Here is a 19,670-nt window from a genome sequence, read left to right as displayed (position 1 = left end):
AAAATTATTTTCTGGAGCAAAGATGTGCATTGGAAAGAAAAGTACCGTGGCAGACAAACAGAATTAAGAGAAAGATGCAACAACAAAGTCTTAGCAATTTAAATAAACCTGATCCTCAGATTTCAAGGAACAAAATAATTAAAACAAATACAGAGAAATAAGTTATGTACAGGTTTTTTGTGTTAAGACAATGAAGTTAGGTGGAAACTTCAACACTCCCCCCTAAAGAACATCAAGTAAGTGACCCAGGCTCTTGGAATAAAGAACCTAGGTAACTCCCCTATAAATCACTGGGTTTATGATTAAATACTTGATTTAATTTACTCCATTCCTGGATATATTTTTGTGAATAACTCATCCTTTCAAGTGATAAAAAGTATTACCCTATTCCTAGTGTTTTAGAGGAACACAAAAACTAGCTGGACTTCAAACAGAAGTGCAAAAGTATCTTTTCATTACAGAGTCCATGAACAAACTCTTGGCAATTTGCTATTCCACAGCCTCATCAGCACATCCTAGCTCCCCATGTTGTGCTGCAGACCTGTGTGCTCAGTCCTACTGCTGCTTACAGCACAAAACCCCACAGAAATATTAAAAAATAACAAAACCTCCAAGGCCACAACAAGCCACTGAAAAATCTTTGCAATGTTAGAACAGCAACAGCAAAAGGGACATGCACACACAAAAGTCTCACCATCTTTTGTATATCCTGGCAATCTTCAGCAACACAATACTTCTGGTATGCCATGAAGGATGAAAGTGACATCCCCCCAAAATACAGGCTGATGGACAACTTGCCCCATGGGTTATCTGGCAATTCCTATTTACACAGGACAAAACAGGATTGTAATAGTAACACTGGGACTGAAGTTTTAGAAACAGTGACCAAGAAATTCAAACCTCTCATGCTGATATGCATAACACTCAAAGATACAAGACCAAGATGCCTATTAACATCAGTTATAACACAAATGGGATTATCTCTCTCTGATATGGCAGCACCAATTGCTCATTCTAACACTGAAATATTGTCCCATGTTTGCTCACTCAAACTGTTCCCCTTCACAATTTATCTTGTTCTCAGACCATATAGATGATGCATTTCACTATAATTTTAATAAATAAATTTAAGCACATCCATACTTAATTATGGATGAATTTTATCACTTAGAATTTAGAACCATTTATGCTGATGAAAGCTAAGTTACTTGTCAGAATGACAACTCAACATGAACAAGGTGAAAAAACAGCACTAACTCTAATAGACACATTCAAGGCCTGAAAACTGTAAAAAAGGTAAAGTCACAGGAGAAGTAAATTCAGCTGTGGTTTTTCTATACTCTCTTCATGTACCATTCTTAATGCCAGTGAAAAGGAAAAAGACAACAATAACTTTGCTTCATTCCACATCTATGAATAAATTAGGCTACCTTAACATGAATTTCAACCTCTTCGTTTTTGAGAAGTTCTTGAAGGTAATCTACTGCATCCTGCTGCCAAAAATTTCCAATCTATTTTGGGAAAATCAAGAAACCAACACATTAAGATGCTAACCAGCAATATTCTTCTTATTCTTAGGGTAGATGGAAATACACAACAACCATTAAAAAAGAAATCTGACTAGAAAACACACATCATTAATTTGATTGTCTACAACCATTCAAATATCTGCAGTTCGGTGCACTGAAATTTGTGACAATGCAACCCACAATTTTCAGATCCTGAAATGGCTGCTTGCCAAATCAAGCTATACTATGTACACAATAATGTATGGGTACACAATTATCTGAAGCATAATCCAAAGAATTACAGAATCTGAGATAACAAACAACAAAACACAGAATACCTTAAGTACTTCTTGTTCTCTGCTGTATCTTTGCTTTCCAACCTCTATGCTTTCAAGACTGTCTTACACAGAATTACAGACTGGTGTGTTTTGGAAAGGACTGTAAAGATTGAGTTTAAACCCTCCTGCTGTGTGCAGGGACCCCTTCCACTAGACCAGGTTGCTCCAAGGCCCATCCAACTTGGCCTTCAACAATTTAGGGATGGGGCATCAAGAACATCCCAGGGTAGCCTGTTCCCATGTCTTGCTACCCTTGTAGTGAATATTTTCCTCCTTGCAGCAAATCCAAACCTGCCCTCTGTCAGTCTGAAGATACTCCCCCTTGTCCTATCACTCCATGACCTTGTAAGGAATCCCTCTCCAGCTCTCTTGTAGCCCCCTTTAGGTACTGGAAAGTGCTGAAGATGTCTTTGGAGCCTTCTCTTGTCCAGGATGAACAGCCTCAACTCTCTCAGCCTGTCGTCACAGGAGAGGTGCTCCAGCCCTCTGATCTTCATCAGCCTTCCCTGGACTTGCTCCCACAGGTACTGGTCTTCAGGTGCTCTCCTGCTGCCCTGAGATGTCTCTCCAAACTTGGCATGCCTATGGACCAAAGATGCTCCTCCTCTTCTCTGAGAGACAGGCCCCACCAGACCAGGTTCCTCAAAATGAGTGCCATCATGCAAGCAGCCCAACCACTGGCTGTGGCAACAGTCCTGTAATGATTTAACTCACCAGACTGGACTGAATCTTTTAACTCCCTTCCTTTTGACAGACAGGACTGATGAAAGAACCGCTGGCCATCCACAGTACCTTACAAACACTTGGGACCCTGCAGACAGAGCCAGGAGCTGCCTGAGGAGTACCACTGGTGCTAAGAGGAGCAGGTAACTCATGGCAGGGGGTAACAGTGAGTGGACTGTATGAGGCTTGGCAGCCTCTTAGTGATGTCCCTGACACAAACAGGCAGGAACTCCACCCCTCTCTAGAGAGTGTCAGATCAGCACATGAGCTACTCTGCACCTCTCAGTGGGGAGCATCCCCTGCTATCTCCCACTGCCTTTTGTTAGCTGCACTGGGGGCTCCATAGGGAGCAGATGGCACTGTCCTCCTCAGCCCTGGCCTCTCTCCTGATGTGAGAATGTTAGAAGCAGTGTTTTGCACTACTTGAAAATTTCAGATTGTCTGGCCATTCTGCATTAAGAAACCTGGGATTTACTTTTGTTGCTGCTACTGCAAAATGAATTATTATCATTTCAGAGCAGTGTCCTGTCTCCCTGTCTCACAAAGGTTTAACTCCACTGACAGCTACCTTTCAAGCACAGTCCCCTCATAAAGCAAACCTGCTGGGTCCTGATAAGGACCTGCTGAAACACTCCTCATCATCTCTTCTCTGAATCCTTGCAGGCAAGAGAAGACACCAGCAACTACTCCCAACCTTTCTGACTAAGCAGGGCACTGATTTTTGTAACCACCTGAGACCACAGAGATGTGCCATGACTCACCGGCAGCGTCTTGTAGAGCTGACAGGGGATGCAGAACGGAGGGATGCCAGTGTAAAATGTAGTTGGGTACAGGTGACACTGAGGAATGCTCTCTATGTAACCACGATCTATGTACTGTACCTAGAGGAAATGCAAAGCTTTCCTGTAAAAATTCCTGGCTCCTACATTTAAGTTTAGTAAGGGAATGCATTCATTTAGAGCATTACTTCTATGGATGAAAAAAAGAAAAAGGATTAATGGTAAGTAGGTGAGGTGACAAAGTGGAAAAGCAAGAAAGAATTAAAAAAGTGGTATGGCAGATTAGAAATTCAGTCTATAAACTTCTCTTGCAAGAATTCCTACCTTTTATGAAACAGCCAACATCATTTTAGAATAGTAAGGAAAAAAAATTGTGAACTAGGATAGATTTTGCAAATCTGCACTCAAAAATCATGAGCAGACTCAAGAGCTTAGGTAAGATTAACAGCTAATGAGAAGAAACTCTATACCTATGCAGAAGAAAGAATTCAAAAAAGACAGCCAATACTTTTTGGGTAGAGATGTTTTCAAAGCATTCTACATAGGGTAAGAACAGAAAAATAAAATAAAAAAAAAACTAAAAGGGATTACTTACAGAAGATCAAGAGCAGTTTTTTACTTAAAAAAATTTATCATTACTGGGGAAACTACAGGAAAAATTGTGACAACTGAAACAGGTAGACAGATTTGATCTTCAAAATAAATGCAAAAACAAGGACAGTAATCAACACTTTTAAGCAGAATGAACATCTGCACAGTCAGGTCAGCTGAATGAAAAAATGTGAGATGATCAGGGGCCTGGAGTATATGCCTTTTTAAAATACATGTATACAGATACACATGCATCTTTCCCCCCATATAATCAAACTTACCTGGAGAGTACTACCACTGACTTCTACAATTTTAGCTCGATACCACAAAGTATCTGATCCTCTTACAACACAGGCTTCCCCCTTTTTCCAGCAGTAGGGTATCAGGAGACCAAGGCCTTTGAAGGTATTTTGTATTTCAGCCATCAATTTGTTTAGTGCAGTTTCTTGGGAGAGGGGGTAAAATAATAAAAAAAAAGTTAAGAATACTTCCTAACATTCATGCAAAATATTTCCATCACCAAACCCCATCAGATTCAGATGAAGACATGTATAAACAAAACATGTGCAACTCCAAAATGTATTTTCCAACACTGGTACAATATATCTGTTCAATATCTAGTATAAGCAGAAAAGTTACTACTTAAACAGTAAACTGCTTTTCCAGTTCTGAAGCCATTAGTAATTCCAAATTCTGATCTTAGAAGAACTTGTAGAAGAGTCTATAAATTTTGTAACTGACACCTAGGCAGCACTAAGATCAGAGCCAAACAAAGCATGAACAAGACAACTCCCAGACCACTGTTTGAGTGGTAGGACACCATGAAACAACACAGAAGAGGTGTCCAGAAGAACCTCTTCTGCTATGGGTACAGCAAGAACTGCAGGAAGAATACAGTCTTGTGTAAGTGGGGTTACTGTGCTTTGAATTTCAAAATTTTATGAACAGTTACATAATCTAGTAGTTAAATGCACTTGTGGAGCAAAAGAAGATAGAATTAATGTTCTCTTATGTAAATATTTTTCTAAAGCACAATATACTAATACAGAACTGAGAAGTGACCTCCATCTGTCAGAAGAAAATGAACTTCTTTCAAGTAATCATGTAGATGGAGAATGTATTACAATGCAAATAAAGAGCCTGAAGAAACTGTATTGAGCTTAAACTGAAGGGAAAAAACACAGGAGTATCTGAGAACAAAGCTAACTTCCAAGAACCTTTATCACTTTATCTTCATCACTTTTACTTTAGCAATCAACATTACAAAACAAAGCACTTGCTGCTTTACCCATTACAGCCCAGAGAAGAAAGGCAAGTAAACCTGCTCATCCAAGTGCTTTGGGTTTTTTGATTTCTAGGGAGAGTGGAAGGATAGGAAAGCTGATTTAAGGACAGAGAGAATCCTTGCCTCTGACATCAAAGGAGATGACCTCCCAAGAAGAATCTTTCAGAAGAGTGAATGTGACCAAACAGGTGTTCTAGTATACATTCTGATACCCAAGAGCACTCAGATGCATAAATGTCTTTTCTTCTATGTAAACTCACCAAATAACTTTGGTATTATATAAATAGTTCCATCACCTCCAATACAACTCACTATAGCCTGGAAAACTTTTGCTTCAGGAACAATGGGAAATTTATATACTTCATCCATTCCTGAATGAGGCAGTAGCTCGTGTGTTTTGAGTGATTTTTGTTCACTCTCTGGAACACTGGTATTTTTCTCTGGAACAGTCTTGTTTCTTGCACCTGCAATTTTTGAATTACAAGCATCCAGCTGTGTGTTCTCCTGCTTGAAATGTACTTCAAGATGTTCCTTGGAGGCTAAACAAGCCCCATCAGCTTTACCAGCTCTAGAAGATTTAATCAAATAGCAGTGTATTAACAGACAAATAAATAACTTATTAAAGTTAAGTTATATGACTTGAAAATTGCTAAACTACAAAATAATACAAGTAAGAAAACCAAATACACAGAAGTGGCAAAGATATCTCAAAATACAGTCATGTATCTCATCTACAAACTTAGAGAACTGAAATGTGCCATGGATGCCATAAATAACACTACACTCGAGCAAGTCCACTTTAGATGGAATTCTGTTGCTAGGACTGTAGAAAACAATCTAATTTTATTTATTTACTAATTAGTTTGGTTAAATATGAACATCAGAATCTGAGAGAATATAAAAGAAAATCATCCAAACCTTCTGTTTCTAAGAGCCAAACCCTGTTCAATAAGATATTCAGAAGTATCAGTCATTTTTCCTGTTTCATCTTTGCAAAGAATTTTCACAGGCAATGCACAGCCCTCATCATTTTCCTGGAAAAAAAAATGGGAGAGCTGGACAACATATTACATATATGATTTCCTCTAAACTACAGGCATATTTTTAATTTTATTGGTACTGAATGTCAATCAGACATCCTTGAACAACTGATGCCCACATGAGAAGACACAAATTTATTTAATGCATATGACAGTTCCAATTATTTTACTACCTATTCTACACATGACATTTGTAGGCTGCTAGGGGAAAAGTTTGCTTTTTCCCCTCAGCTTTTTAATAGAATCAAGTGCCAAACACTTGTTTTCCAGCAGGAGATTTAAAATCATGCATAAATAACTTCACTCATCACTGCTTTTATTTCCACACACACTGCAAAATACCACTGGCAGCTGCCAACACAGTCTGAAAAAACCAAATCCTTCTAATAATCCTGGGTTTTTTTTAAAACCATGGAAGAGATCAATTACTAATGGTATTCATACAGCACTCGACTGATTCTTTCAGTTTCTGAGGCCTGAAAACTAATATAGCAGCTTCTGAAATCATTCCCATCAAGAACCTGAGCAGCTTGCCTATCTGTCCATAAAGGCTGACAGAATCCAGTGATCCCAAGATACACCTACTACTCTTCAGCAACCAAATACATCTAAGTTGAAGTTCTCTCCATACTGGGTAGCCAACTGCTCTAATGCCTCAGTGAATAACAAAAATAAAGCACAAATAAGAAAAAGTACCTTTTTTCCCTAAAGCAAACAGCTGTACAATCAAGTTTTACTCACAACTTTTTGAAAAATAAAATATTCAGAAAAAAATCTGAGGTTAGCAGACAGCCTGACAGAAATTTTATAAATACCACTGGTTTTGATTACAAACCTGTATGATTATTTTCACTTGTGCTCCAGTTAGGTAATAGGATAAACATTCACACACTGTTGCTGTCCACTGTGTGCTTCCACCTGTGGGTCTAACATAGAAGAAATTATTATCTCTAGGTACAAAAGAAGCTGGCATCTCCTGAGTATAACCAACAAATCTTTCCTCTACTAAAAACTTGGCTTTTTTTTTTTAACTGCCAAAATTGGCACAGGAAAAAAAAGAATTTCTACTACAATCAAGATTAACTTGAAATTGTTATTAATTTCTAGATCTCTACAACTGGAAAATTTTAAAAATTTAAAAGCCCAGAACTTCAAATTGAGGAGGATCACGAACTCTAGAACTTATGACACCTGCCATAACCATCTAGGACAGAAACCTTCAGTACAATTTCATGGGATCCAATTCATCTCAAATTCTGTGCCAAGGGAACAAAAGTATTCAATGAAATAAATCTGATCACTATTTTGTAACTCAACCTATCAATATTATTTATTTCAATAGCACAGTTTCTGCTTTACTACTGTACAGTGTAACTCTTAGAAAAAACTACAAACCTTTACTAAATAAACCACAGCCAGCACCCCATTTATTCAAAAAGCAAGTCACATCCAAATCTTACATAATCAGTGCTAACAAAGGTATGTAATTTTTAGTTTCTAATGCTGTCACTCAATGTAAGAGAAAGGCTACCTTATTTCTGTCAGTGAACATTCTATAGCTAATGCCTTGATGGTCTTCATGCTTTCCTCAAGTTTTCTTAGACAGCTGATCTCCACAGTTTCCTCAGCTCCAGAATCATAAAGTAGTACCTGTTACAAGCAAGAAACAACACAACAGAAAAAAAATCCCCTCTCTTACTATCTGTAAGAAGTGATAATTCAAAGCATCCCTGAGGAGGTTAAAAAATGCCAAACACTACTGGGATTGAACATAGCTACATGGCACAGTGCATCACCACCAGCTTAGGGTTCATGCAATTGCATGACTACATGTGCTCCTGTGGTGTTGCACTTGGTTCAACTGGCTCCATCTTTTAACAAGGATCATTAAGTTTGAATTACTCTGACCATCAGTTTCACACACCTTCTGGAATCTGAAATGAACTGTTATAGCTTAGGAATCTCTGCTATATTCCAAAGGGCAGTATAAATACAAAATCAACCTCATGAGCCTTCCTCAACTACCAGATTCCCTGCTGAAGGCCCCTGAGCTTTGACAAGACAGTCAACTGATCTGCAGCAACGTACAGCATGACAAACTCTCAACAAAAGCAAGACTCTGAGAAAATGTTAACACAGAAGAAAGAAATAAAAGATTTGACTTTATTTTAATCAGTGAACACTTTCAAAGTTGGAAATAACAGTATGAACCCTGCTATGGTAAGAGCTTTACCTCTGCACTTGTTTTAGAGACAATCCTGCTTATCTGACCTCTTTGCCACTGTCCCACATCACGTAGGTAAACAGCACAGTGCATTTCACTCTCCCACTTCACAGACTGTGGCTGAGATTGTTTGTAGAAGGAAGCCATCTCCTCCTGTAAACTAACATTCAAAACCCACTACTTTAGTGATAAAATTTAATGCAGAAAATAAAGAGCTAATTCAGCCATTGTTTAACCAGCATGCAATGAAGTTTTACTGTTTTAACAGATGCACAGTATTGCAGTTTTTCTTCATGACATGTTGGAAATATATGAAATGGCCATTACAAAACATATGCATCCTGATTAGAAGTCTGTAAACCTATCATGTTAACCCTGAGTGCTTTCTATGGCATTATTTGAAAACTGCACTGTTTTCTCCTGACAGCTTTAGAGTGTGGTACTCAATGCCATGATTATATAAATGGAACTCTAGGTGGTTAGAGCCAAGATGAAAAGATAAATACATAAATAAGCAATTTGCACTAAACCATAACACACTCTTTTAACTATCTTCAAGCAGTAGGCATGACTACTTAAATGTTACCTAAATATCTGCCAAAGGCAGGCTAATATACATTATGGCTAGAAATTCTTCAAACTTCCTAACATGGCACTGGAAACATTTTGGAAAAAAACCCCAAACCAACAAACCTAAAAACCCTACTACTACTAAGTTCTATGACTTGGGATACAGGTTTTATTTAACCAGATTTCTAATGAAGGAATAGGAAGGAGAGAATAAAGAGCAGGAAGACTTAATCTTTTGGACAGTGTTGCATTCATCAGGGCCCAAGACTTACTACAATAAAACTGATTTGAAATATGAGTGAGATAGTCTATTTAATTTGGAATCAGAACTATTTAATAAGCCACAATACAGTGCCAACCTCTCTTCTCCTCCTATACTTTCCTCAGAAAAGGTAAGTCAGCAGCTTCAAGAAGTACACAGTGTCAAATGCAACCCTTAGCAGAGTTTGTTTGTTAATTACACTTTACCACTTTGTAGTAAGAACACTAACTGAAGGAAAGTTCTTTGAATTTTAGTACCTTTTCAGTACTCTTTCTGATAACAGCAGTTGTACAAAAATTTTACTAGGAGATACAACATGACTAATTCTCCCAAGTAACTCCTTGTTATGAAGTGATCTGAAATCATCTTCATGCACAGGTTCCATGTCCATAGGAATTAGAGCTTCTGAGGTTTTGGAGATTTCTTCTGGAGGATCATCCCATATTTCATTGGGCCTTACTTCCGTTCTTTCAGTGTACCTGTAACGAGCACTAAATAATTAGCATAGAAAGTTTAAACAGATTTTAAACCAATTGAAAAAGGCTCTATAACAAAATGACAAGAATTATTCAACATGGAAGAAAGTGAGTTGCAGCTTTGACAAAAACATTTGTAAGTGCTACTTCTGAAACACTGATGGCAGTAACATTTTAATTCTCCTTCAGAAGGTACCCTTGCACATGCAGTGACATAAGAGTTTGCACAGGAGGCACCAAGACCATAAGAACAGAAGATCTGGAAAGGGCCTCTTGCACACAAAATAAGGGACAAAGGTCTATGGAGGGACCATTCCAAAGCACAGGAAGAAAAGAAGGAAGGAGCAGCATGAATAAACTGCTGTGTCCCAACCCCATTCCTTGCACTACTCCTTCTTGACAGGACTGAGTGTAATTCACAGGCAGGAAAGGAAAGAGAGGTGCTTGTAATAAAACTGACCCTGGGAAAGGGGCAGGTAGGTGCTATAAATGTTCATCTTCTGTGTACCAATGCCCAAATTAGTAACTAAATGTTTATGCTAATTAGGAATAACTAAGTAAAATCAGGTCTGTTTTGCCCGCAACAACACTTGGTAAGTGATTTCTCTGACCTTATTTTGACCCATGAGTTTTCTTGCTCAAGTTTCTTTTATTTTCTCCCCAGTCCAACTAAAGAAGGGGGAGTGAGCAAACAATCAAAATCCATATTATTCAAGAGATCAGTGTTACACAGCAACTTATGCTAAAGGAATATACCCCTTGACTGAAAGCAGGCATCTAAGTACAGATGGAACACAACAAAATACCTTAATGAAAGGAAAAAAAAAACAACTCAGCTTCAGGTTGTGTAGCTCAGAAACATCTTACTAAAAATTGTGACTGTGACAGTACTGGAGGGTTACTAAGATTTAGCTGCATTTCTGAGCTAAGAGAAAAAAATCCACTTACATGCTCCCTCCTGAAAAAAAAAGGAAATTCCTGAATTTCCTTTTGGAATGAAAACTTCTCATTTAATGATGTATTTCCACCAGTATTCAAACATTATTAATGAAAGAGTAACTACAGATTTTCATTAATACATCCTATGGATTATCTTGGTAAAAAGCCAGCAAATTAAATGCAGCAGTGTTATATCCTCATCTCCCCCACCACACCTCCCATAGCTGCTGTCCTCTCAATTCTTCTGTTGCTGTCATAGCTGGTTACCCAAGTGTTTTCTAGTAACAGATCTCCCAAAGAGATGACCCACCTTAGGTGCAGGTTTAACAAACACATTCTTTTTCTTACTAAATGGGGATGGGAACCTAAACAGTAAACACTTAGGGACACTAAGTATGATGCAAACATTTGATCTCAATTTTTTTTCACAGGTACAACTTCAATACATTAGTCAAGACTTAGTTTGTGAATTCAACTATCAAACTGCAGCTACACTATAAATTACACCAGCTGATGAATGTGATTTGAAAATTAATTTATCAGAGACATGGTAATTCCAGCCACTGGAGGTGACACACCAACACCAGCAGTTTCAACACAAAAATTCAGTATTTCCAAATACTTTAGAAGTGATGCACAGTGTATTTACCCAGGTATGTAGGAGGCTAAGTCTTCCTCAACTAGCTGGCAGTTAATACTAAATTTTCTCCCATTATCAGCAGAGGCATTGAAGAGTTCAATAGATAAGATGTTATTATCTAAAATTTCTGTGAATAAATAATATCAACATAATTAGTGCCAATCAATGACAGTATAAAGACTATGGTTTTAGAGGAATAACAAATAGCACTAAAAGAAGGAATCCTCCAAAATTACATCTGATGTACAAAATAATTGATTCTGAACAACATACAGACACTTAACTTGGCATACATCTATAAAATTAACTTAAAATACACCAATAATCACAGAATGCTTTTGTACAAAAACTCCAACTGCTACACATAATTCCATTTATTAAATGGGTTCCAAATCATTGTTCCTCCAGGGCTGAAAAGTAGGTACATATGAACAATATATGGTATTGAGAAAAATCCTAAGGCATGTATGTGTTACTGAAATTAGTTTTCTTTTTGACAATAGCTTAGAGCAGCAGCAATCACACTCCCAGCTACCAGTAAAGTCAAGAAACATCAAGGGCAGCTAGTACTTTAGGAAACAAGCCCATCTGAGTAACTAGTACACTTACAGACTACACAGTGTTACATGATGTAAGACAACACATGAACAGAGCTTTTGTTCCAAGTTTTCTCTGTTACGCCTCCTCCAATCAGAGGATGGAATTTAGATATTCTCACTCCAGGCTATCTCTAGCAGGTATGAACACAAGCATTTCAAATAAATACTATTTTAAATATCAAAGTGATTGTTTTTACATTTACATTGCTTTTACATTTTACATTAAGAGTCATCTTAATCATACGTAAATAGAAATTAATACTCCTGGTAACTTACCAATAACTGAACACAACATAAGCTTATCTTCAGTCATTTCTTCAAATCTTTCTTTGGCTTCTCTGTTCCACTCCTTTGCCCCCTTGAATGGCTCAATGCAAGCCAGCCTACACCTGATTGCCTGAAAAATAACTCAAGATTATGCAACTAAGAACACATACAGATCGAGATCATCTCATTACAACTGAATCTCAGGCTTTGCTTTGCATTTATACAAGACAGCCTGACCTTGGCTTCTGGCTCCACATTACCACAATCTGATTTAGTTCAAAATGATTCCTCCCTTCCCAGTAGCTGAGCATAAACCTCACATTCAGAGACCCTCTTGCTGAAATACAGAGCTTAAATCTCTTTGCCTCCCTTTATGGTAAGGCATAGAACTGGTGCAGAGATCAGTAAAGATTATTGCACAGAAGAGATAAAAAATGCCTACTGGTGCCTTCAACTAGTTAAAAAAAAACCTTATCAACATATGAAGTTTCACAGTTCAGCATAACTGTTGACTGGCAACCAAAACTATCAAAAGAACAGCAAAGAAAAAAATTTTCATTTATATGTATTTTTTATTTGACAGAGATACTTTGCTATTTTCTTTCCCAGTCAGTTTTACTCCTTGTCAAAAGGGGGACAATCCAACCACTCCTCAAGATAAAAAAATACCAAATTTAAAATGGCATAAACCAAACAAAAATATATTTAAAAAAACCTATTATGAGATTAACTATTATGAGACACTTCATAATGGTGGGCAAAAAGGAAGATCATTAACATTTTATTTATTTTATGTATATCAGGAAGTGAACAACTCCCTCTTTCCTCTCTCATTCACTGAGATGCTGTTAATTTTGAGTGTTTAACCCAGGCATTTACCTTTTCTGGAAAGCTCAGAAGCTCCTGTTTCACTTTGCGTATGTCCTTATGAGTTAAGTTTGCAGTGTTGCCATAGTCAACATATTTTACCAGAACCTCCCGACAACTGGGCAGCCCTTCAAGGAAAACAATCCAAGTCATTGTAACAAGTGTTAGTATCTGATACAGGTTAAAGCACCAGAATTTCAGAGCAGACCCCACATTCATGCCATATAATCACCCAGTATCAATTTTTTTCTAAATTTTTATACCCTAATCAAAAGGAGTATTCTTTAGGAGCCAGTTCTTTCAGGTCCCTGAAACGACAGGCTTGGCATTTTGGCCCCCTTTGTGAGACACTGGCACACTGAACACATGCCAAGTAAAACATGTAAGCACAGACATGCTACAGTGCCCACATACAGGCAACACAGACTCAGCATAAGCACAATCCCCCCACTCCCTTTGGGATTACCATGGAGAATTATTAACCAGCATCAGACACACTCTCAGGTTGGCTGGAATAGCCAAATCTGTGATTCAACTGCAATAGCAAGAGAAATACTACTTAAAGTAATTATGTAATACAATTTCAGTAATATCCAGAAAATTGAGTATGTTGCATCTCTGTTTAAAGAGAAAGAACAGGTGTGTAAACCAGTCTATTAATAGCAAAATAATATGAATTAGTACTACTGACTTTATGAAGCTACCTGGTAGCATCATAATTCCTAGTAAAAATGCTGCTGCATGTTACTGCTCATATCCAGAGGGTGACACTGACCTCACACACATCTGATTTTGCAACCTAGTACTAGAGCAAAAGAACCAATACTTCACCTATAATCTGTGCTCTATACCAATTCCCATCCTCCTGTTTTGCAATGCAGGCTTGGCCTTCAACTGGGCAGAAAATTTCCAAGTTATTACCATTCTCCTGTTTATATATCTCCTGAATTTTCTCTGGAAGAGCTAAAGATTCTACACTCTCTCTCTGAAATAAAAACAACAGAACAAACATACAGAGCAGATATTCTTTTTTAATGGCATTTTTTCTCTTTAACGGATTAATTTTGTTTCTAGTACTGTACTTACCAGTCTTCCCTCCAAAATCAAAGTGGTCATGAATACATCAAGTGAATTAAAGCACCTAACTATTATTGAAGAATCCTATTTGATAACCATTTCAACCAGTAAAACACTGCACATCCACAAAGGAATTAATCATGTTATATAACTGACAAAAACCTTCTGGGATTTTAAGAATTCCTGGAATTTAACTAGACTGAATCTAAGATTGTTAGAATTAGCCTCACCTTTTAGCTCTAGGAATCCTACCACTGGTAACAAGTAACAGAACTTAATAGAAGTTATAGTTTATTTAGTGTGGATTACAAATAGCTCAATATTAGAATTTTTATTCATAGTTTCATCTAAATGGACTTTACTTCTAAACTTACCAAGCGGAGATAGAAATCACTCGGACTATTAATGTGACAAACCACAACAAAGACTTCTTCTCCTTCTTGTGGAATATTTGGTGGGCTGTAGTGTGAGATGGTGCAATTTTCCAACTGATTGGGAAGCTGCAATTTAAACCTAAGATAAACAAAGTGAAATTTTGAATAAAGTCAGTCAAAATTAACTGCAAACGAATCCTTTTATATTCAAATTTCACACTGAAAAAAAGCACAAAATAATCTTGTAAAAATTACTTGACTCATATATATAGCTTAAAATTTCCTTCTTGTAGTTGGTGCAGCCAATTATGCTTCTCCCACTGCCTACCACTCATATCAAAGAGATCCCAGGCTCATTTCTGTATGGTTTTCTGTCCATGACAGACACCAAGGGCTTCTCATTTAGCCCCCGTTATTTATAATTTGTACAGAAATATATGTCTTGCCATTTTCTAAAATAAAGTTCCCTATCTAAATGAAGCCTGACTAGTGCAAATGAGTACAGCATGGTGCTTATTGGTGAAGGTGAAAAAGGGAAGTCAACAGACACTGCTGAAGGTTAATATATCACTTTAATATACGGAATACTGCAAAAGTAACCAGCTTAGTAAATTTCACTTTATAAGCATTACTCTGTTATCAGCTATGGCTTAGAGGAGCAAAGGAAGACACATACCTTGCCAGATCTAAGAAAACCAATGCATCCTTCAGAGACAGTGGTACATTACTGCTTACTTCATTAAATGGAGGTTTTCTCAAATCCACAATGAGAACACCATCCTCTTCTCTAAACACCACCACTGAAACAACTTTATTATTTACCATTTCTAAAAATTTTGTCTTTGCCTCCTCTCCCCAACCTTCATCCTGTATTAGAAAGAAAAAGTTACTGAGAATGTCAGAGAACATTAAAACAAAAAAATACAAACTATAATTAAAAATAAGATAAAATAAAGGCAAAGAAGAAAGCACAGGTGTATCTGAACATGGTCAGACATGTCTAGTCCATAGCCAGGACAGCACTGCACAGAATTTTTTTATTATGGATTAGTACATGCATTAAACAGAACAAAACTGAGTCAGATCAAAGGATTGCATTTCCCCCATGTTTCTTCTGAAGATCCCCTAAGATACTTTTGACACATAAACCAGAATCGTCTTATCTACTTCATTTCATGACTTTCCCATGAAATGAGAGAGCAGAAATGTAGGTTTGTCTTCTGGTGTCTTTACACAAATGCACAACCTGATCTGATCAATTTACACACTGCTGATCTCCACAGTATCCTGTGCAACGTTTTATCTACCTTGCAAAAGCCTGTATGAATTTATATCTCTGGGATCAAATGAGTGCATTTCTCATTTGATACTGAAAAAAAAAGAAAGCACATATAAGGAAGGAGTTTAAACTACATTTGTGAAAATTGTTCCAGAATGTTCCTATTTAAATGTTTTTCAGTCAACATCAGACTGGTAAAAACCCCTCAAAACTGACCAACAATTATACTGTCAGAAATGCACAGCTGCATTGGCCTTAGTCTGTTTCCATGTGAATGTGGCAAGAATAAAGCAAGCCTAATAAAAAGTGAATACTGAAGAAAATAATACTGCAATATGCAAGTTTCTTTTGTAATGGCAGTACTTTATTTTTGATTATACTGGAAGAGAATAAACAACACTTCACAATAGTTGCAAAACTTTATAAGTAATAAGTACAATCCCTGAAGAGATTATCTTAAAAATTTTTAAGAAGCCATTTATTCTTTGGATGACTTTTGAAAGTTACTACTTGCATAGTTATCAGACAGACAGAAAATAAGAGGATCAATTTTGTAATTAATTTTACAACTCCACAAAAGAACATGTCTGAAGTACGAGCAGTGAGATTTAAGCCTGAAACATGTATTTGCAGTCTCACAGGCTTTTAAAGAAAGGCTGCTTTTGCTTCTTTTCCAATGAAAGCAATGCAATATGCCTTTTTACAAGATAATTGAATTTAAAAAAATACACCCTGTACTCTTGAGTTTCCTTATGTTTATACTGGAATATGATAATTTTAAATTCCATATTTAAATTCTTTAACACAAATCTTATGAAAAAGTTCCTGAAACACTTAAAGCAGTTTATACTTACTTCATTTTTGGGAACAACATCCTTCAGTGAACACCGTACTGCTAAGGGAGGAATGGCTGCAAGCTCTGCCTCAATGTGCTGGTCAGGCTTCCTCACAAACAGACTAATGTCATGGGTTTCAATAGTCTGCAGAGTAGCAGGATCAGGCCTTTCAGTGGGATCACATCTAGTATCAATGGGAACAAATGCAGCATTAGCTTAAAAGCAAAAAAACCCAAACCCCCCCAAACCAAATCCCCAGATTTTTATTATAAGTTATTATGGCAGTAATTTGCATTGTGTCATGTCAATAAAACAGAATTTTAAGGTCTTGGTGAAATGCACTTTGCAAAGCATTTAGCACTTACGTGCTCTCTTTTACAACTCAAGTTTCAGTTAACTATTTTAATGTATGTACTTAAATACAGTGCCACTTTTTCTGGGGAGAATATGTATGAAGAGAATACCAGATGCATTTGGGTATCTGATTATCCACCTGTGTGAGGATGAGGAAGGACTTGCTTCTCAGAAGAGATCTTGAATAACCACAGTCAAAGACAACAATTGCAGACAAAAATCCTTCTTTTCACATACATACCCTGAGAAAATCAGAACTACAGAGCTTCCATAATCCGTCAGGAATACTTTCAGCAGTGCAACATCACACACTTGGCATCTTACTGGATCACAAGGCTTCTTCCTCTGATATTTACTTTCTACAGGAATTAGTTCAGTGATAGTTCCACGGCACCACATTCCAGTTTCCTTACTCTTAATGAAAGTTCTAGCACCTATATGGAAGCACATACAAAAGGACTATTTCAGTATTTTAAAGTATTTCACACTGAAACTATTATTACAGTTCTGCATAATGTTCTCCAGTTCCCATCCTCCACACAGGTAGCAAAAGTGCTACTGCTATAATAAAGACACAAAGAGAGCAAAAACCTTGTCTACACAGCCACCAGAAGTTCCCCTCATATTCATTTACAGAGTGTCTTTAAGGCTGGCAGGCATTTGGTTTGTATCAAGAAGTCATTTCTGGCAAACTTTCTACAGTTGTGAGTAAAGTGGCAAAACCCCCTCCGACAAATGAAGTTATTTTGTACCTTTAATTGGTTTTCTGAACACATTATGGAAGTGGATAATATTATCAGCATACGGGTTAGGAAATAATTGTAATCATTTAAGAATGTATTATTGTCTTTGATTTCTAGAATGGTTTCTAGTCAGTCAGTGAACTTCATAACTTTAAACAGTGAACTGCCTTACTACATAAAGGAGTGGGGGAAGAAGAGAAAAAGGAAAAAATACAATACTACGGAAGGTATATTGCAAGATAATATTTTATGCTGTGTAGACCTTTAGAAATTAACCATTTACCTAGTTCCAAAATGTCTGAAGGCAAGAGATAGGAACTCTTAGTACAGCAGAAGTTTTCCAATTTTGTTTGCAAAGCAAATGCTTCCTTCCTCTGTGAGTATTTCCGAATATAGAAATGGCATGGATTTATAACATGGCTTACAAACACCAACTCTGTCAAACCTGAGTAAGACACAATACAAGTAATTAAACACCCTCCAAGTGACTCCAACAAATATTATCAGACATAATCAATGATTGAGTTTATGTTGCATTAATCATGATAATATTACCACAAACAGATCTTAATCTGACAAATCTGCTCATACTTGTTTCAAACTATTACCATTTTTGCTTCCTGATGAAATTATTCTTTTGAACTACCTCCCTTATGCTCCTCTCCAAAACAAAAGGCTGCCTCACAAAGTGATAGCTTGTATTTTAGTGGGCAATTCAAAGTTTTTATTCCCTCTAACAAAGACACAGAAAGCTTCTAGAAACCAAATTAGAGTTAAGATTCCTACCCTTAAGAACAGGTATGCTAAGCACTTTCCCATAGTTACTCAGTGTTAGTGTATGAGGACCAAGGAACTAGCCAGGAGATAATCCTATATAAGACAGGACTCATGATCCAAACCCTTAGTACTGCACGTACCTCCCTCCATTAGACAGGCTTCTATTTCTGAAGCTACTCAATAAAGGTTTTCAATGGGCCAAAGGGGTTTTAGAAGCCCCATGACCCAATTCTTACAAGAGTATTTTATACCACAAAGCTTCCTGCAAAGAGTGGTCAACATCAAGATTGAATGTCACCAGAATGACTGATCAGGGCAAACCAACTAGACAGACTTGCAACATCCTGGAGCACTGCCATCTCCGAGCTGCAACACATCTTGGGTGAAAGACTACACAGAATCTGGCATCTGAAACAATCTGAACAGGTATTGAGGGCTGCACTTCCAAGTTAAGGAAACGTCACATCCAGAACAGAGGCCAGATTTCTCTTGGCCCTTTCCAGTGTGTAAGATGGCATCTGAACAAGGAGTCTGAATGACATGAAAGATTTACTCACTCTTGTGAGGCAGGAACAAGGTGGGCTTCCTGCCTCGTTGACTGGCTGCTTCTAAGAGCCCTCTGGGCATCAGGCAAACAGGGTCATGGCACAACAGTTAGTGTAGCAGTTTGTGCAGGCAGGGCTCCAGGTCTTCTTGCTAGTAAGATTTGCTGTGTGGTGTTTGCAGTGTTTCTGTTGGCTGTTAAGGTTTCTGTTAGTAATGGCTTTTGCATGATCAAAACCTGTGGTTAGTACAAGTGCATGTAGCCAAGTGGAATCCTCCACAAATGATGTGTCTGTACAGACTCTTTCCTGCCCAGAGTGTTTGAGCTTATAATGCTTTCAGGGGGTGTTGTGGAAGAAGCCTGCCTGCAGTGTGAACAGGAGAATGATCTCCTTTCACTGGTGGCAGAGCTTAGGGAGGAAGTTGAAAGACTAAGAAGTATCAGGGAAAGTGAAAAGGAAATAGACTGGTGGAGTTCAGCCCTTCCATCTTTGAGGCAGGTCTACAAAGAGTCAAAAGACTACTATGCCCCCCACTATCAGAAGGAGGATCCTGCTATCTATAGGCCAGTCAGCCTGA

General features: G+C 37.5%; 1 protein-coding gene across 1 annotated transcript in view; it reads right to left on the bottom strand.

Moving 5' to 3' along the window:
- Positions 1–19,670, bottom strand: part of RNF17 (ring finger protein 17) — a 39,745-nt gene that overhangs the window by 6,462 nt on the left and 13,613 nt on the right. Inside the window, exons 12-30 of the mRNA XM_079328014.1 lie at positions 18,055–18,216; positions 17,270–17,462; positions 16,693–16,858; positions 15,236–15,426; positions 14,560–14,698; positions 13,940–14,093; positions 13,121–13,236; positions 12,251–12,371; positions 11,385–11,502; positions 9,578–9,811; positions 8,498–8,648; positions 7,796–7,914; positions 7,100–7,190; positions 6,143–6,258; positions 5,485–5,792; positions 4,221–4,384; positions 3,331–3,450; positions 1,431–1,511; positions 695–820 (exon numbers count right to left, since the gene is read on the bottom strand). Of these exons, the coding sequence (XP_079184140.1) occupies positions 695–820; positions 1,431–1,511; positions 3,331–3,450; positions 4,221–4,384; positions 5,485–5,792; positions 6,143–6,258; positions 7,100–7,190; positions 7,796–7,914; positions 8,498–8,648; positions 9,578–9,811; positions 11,385–11,502; positions 12,251–12,371; positions 13,121–13,236; positions 13,940–14,093; positions 14,560–14,698; positions 15,236–15,426; positions 16,693–16,858; positions 17,270–17,462; positions 18,055–18,216 (2,870 nt within the window). The remainder of the gene's footprint in view (positions 1–694; positions 821–1,430; positions 1,512–3,330; positions 3,451–4,220; positions 4,385–5,484; positions 5,793–6,142; positions 6,259–7,099; positions 7,191–7,795; positions 7,915–8,497; positions 8,649–9,577; positions 9,812–11,384; positions 11,503–12,250; positions 12,372–13,120; positions 13,237–13,939; positions 14,094–14,559; positions 14,699–15,235; positions 15,427–16,692; positions 16,859–17,269; positions 17,463–18,054; positions 18,217–19,670) is intronic.

This window comes from Erithacus rubecula, assembly GCF_903797595.1.
Source record: "Erithacus rubecula genome assembly, chromosome: 1".
NCBI lineage: Eukaryota > Metazoa > Chordata > Aves > Passeriformes > Muscicapidae > Erithacus > Erithacus rubecula.
Note: the sequence above shows the minus strand (reverse complement) of the source record. Positions and strands in the feature narration are given on the sequence as shown.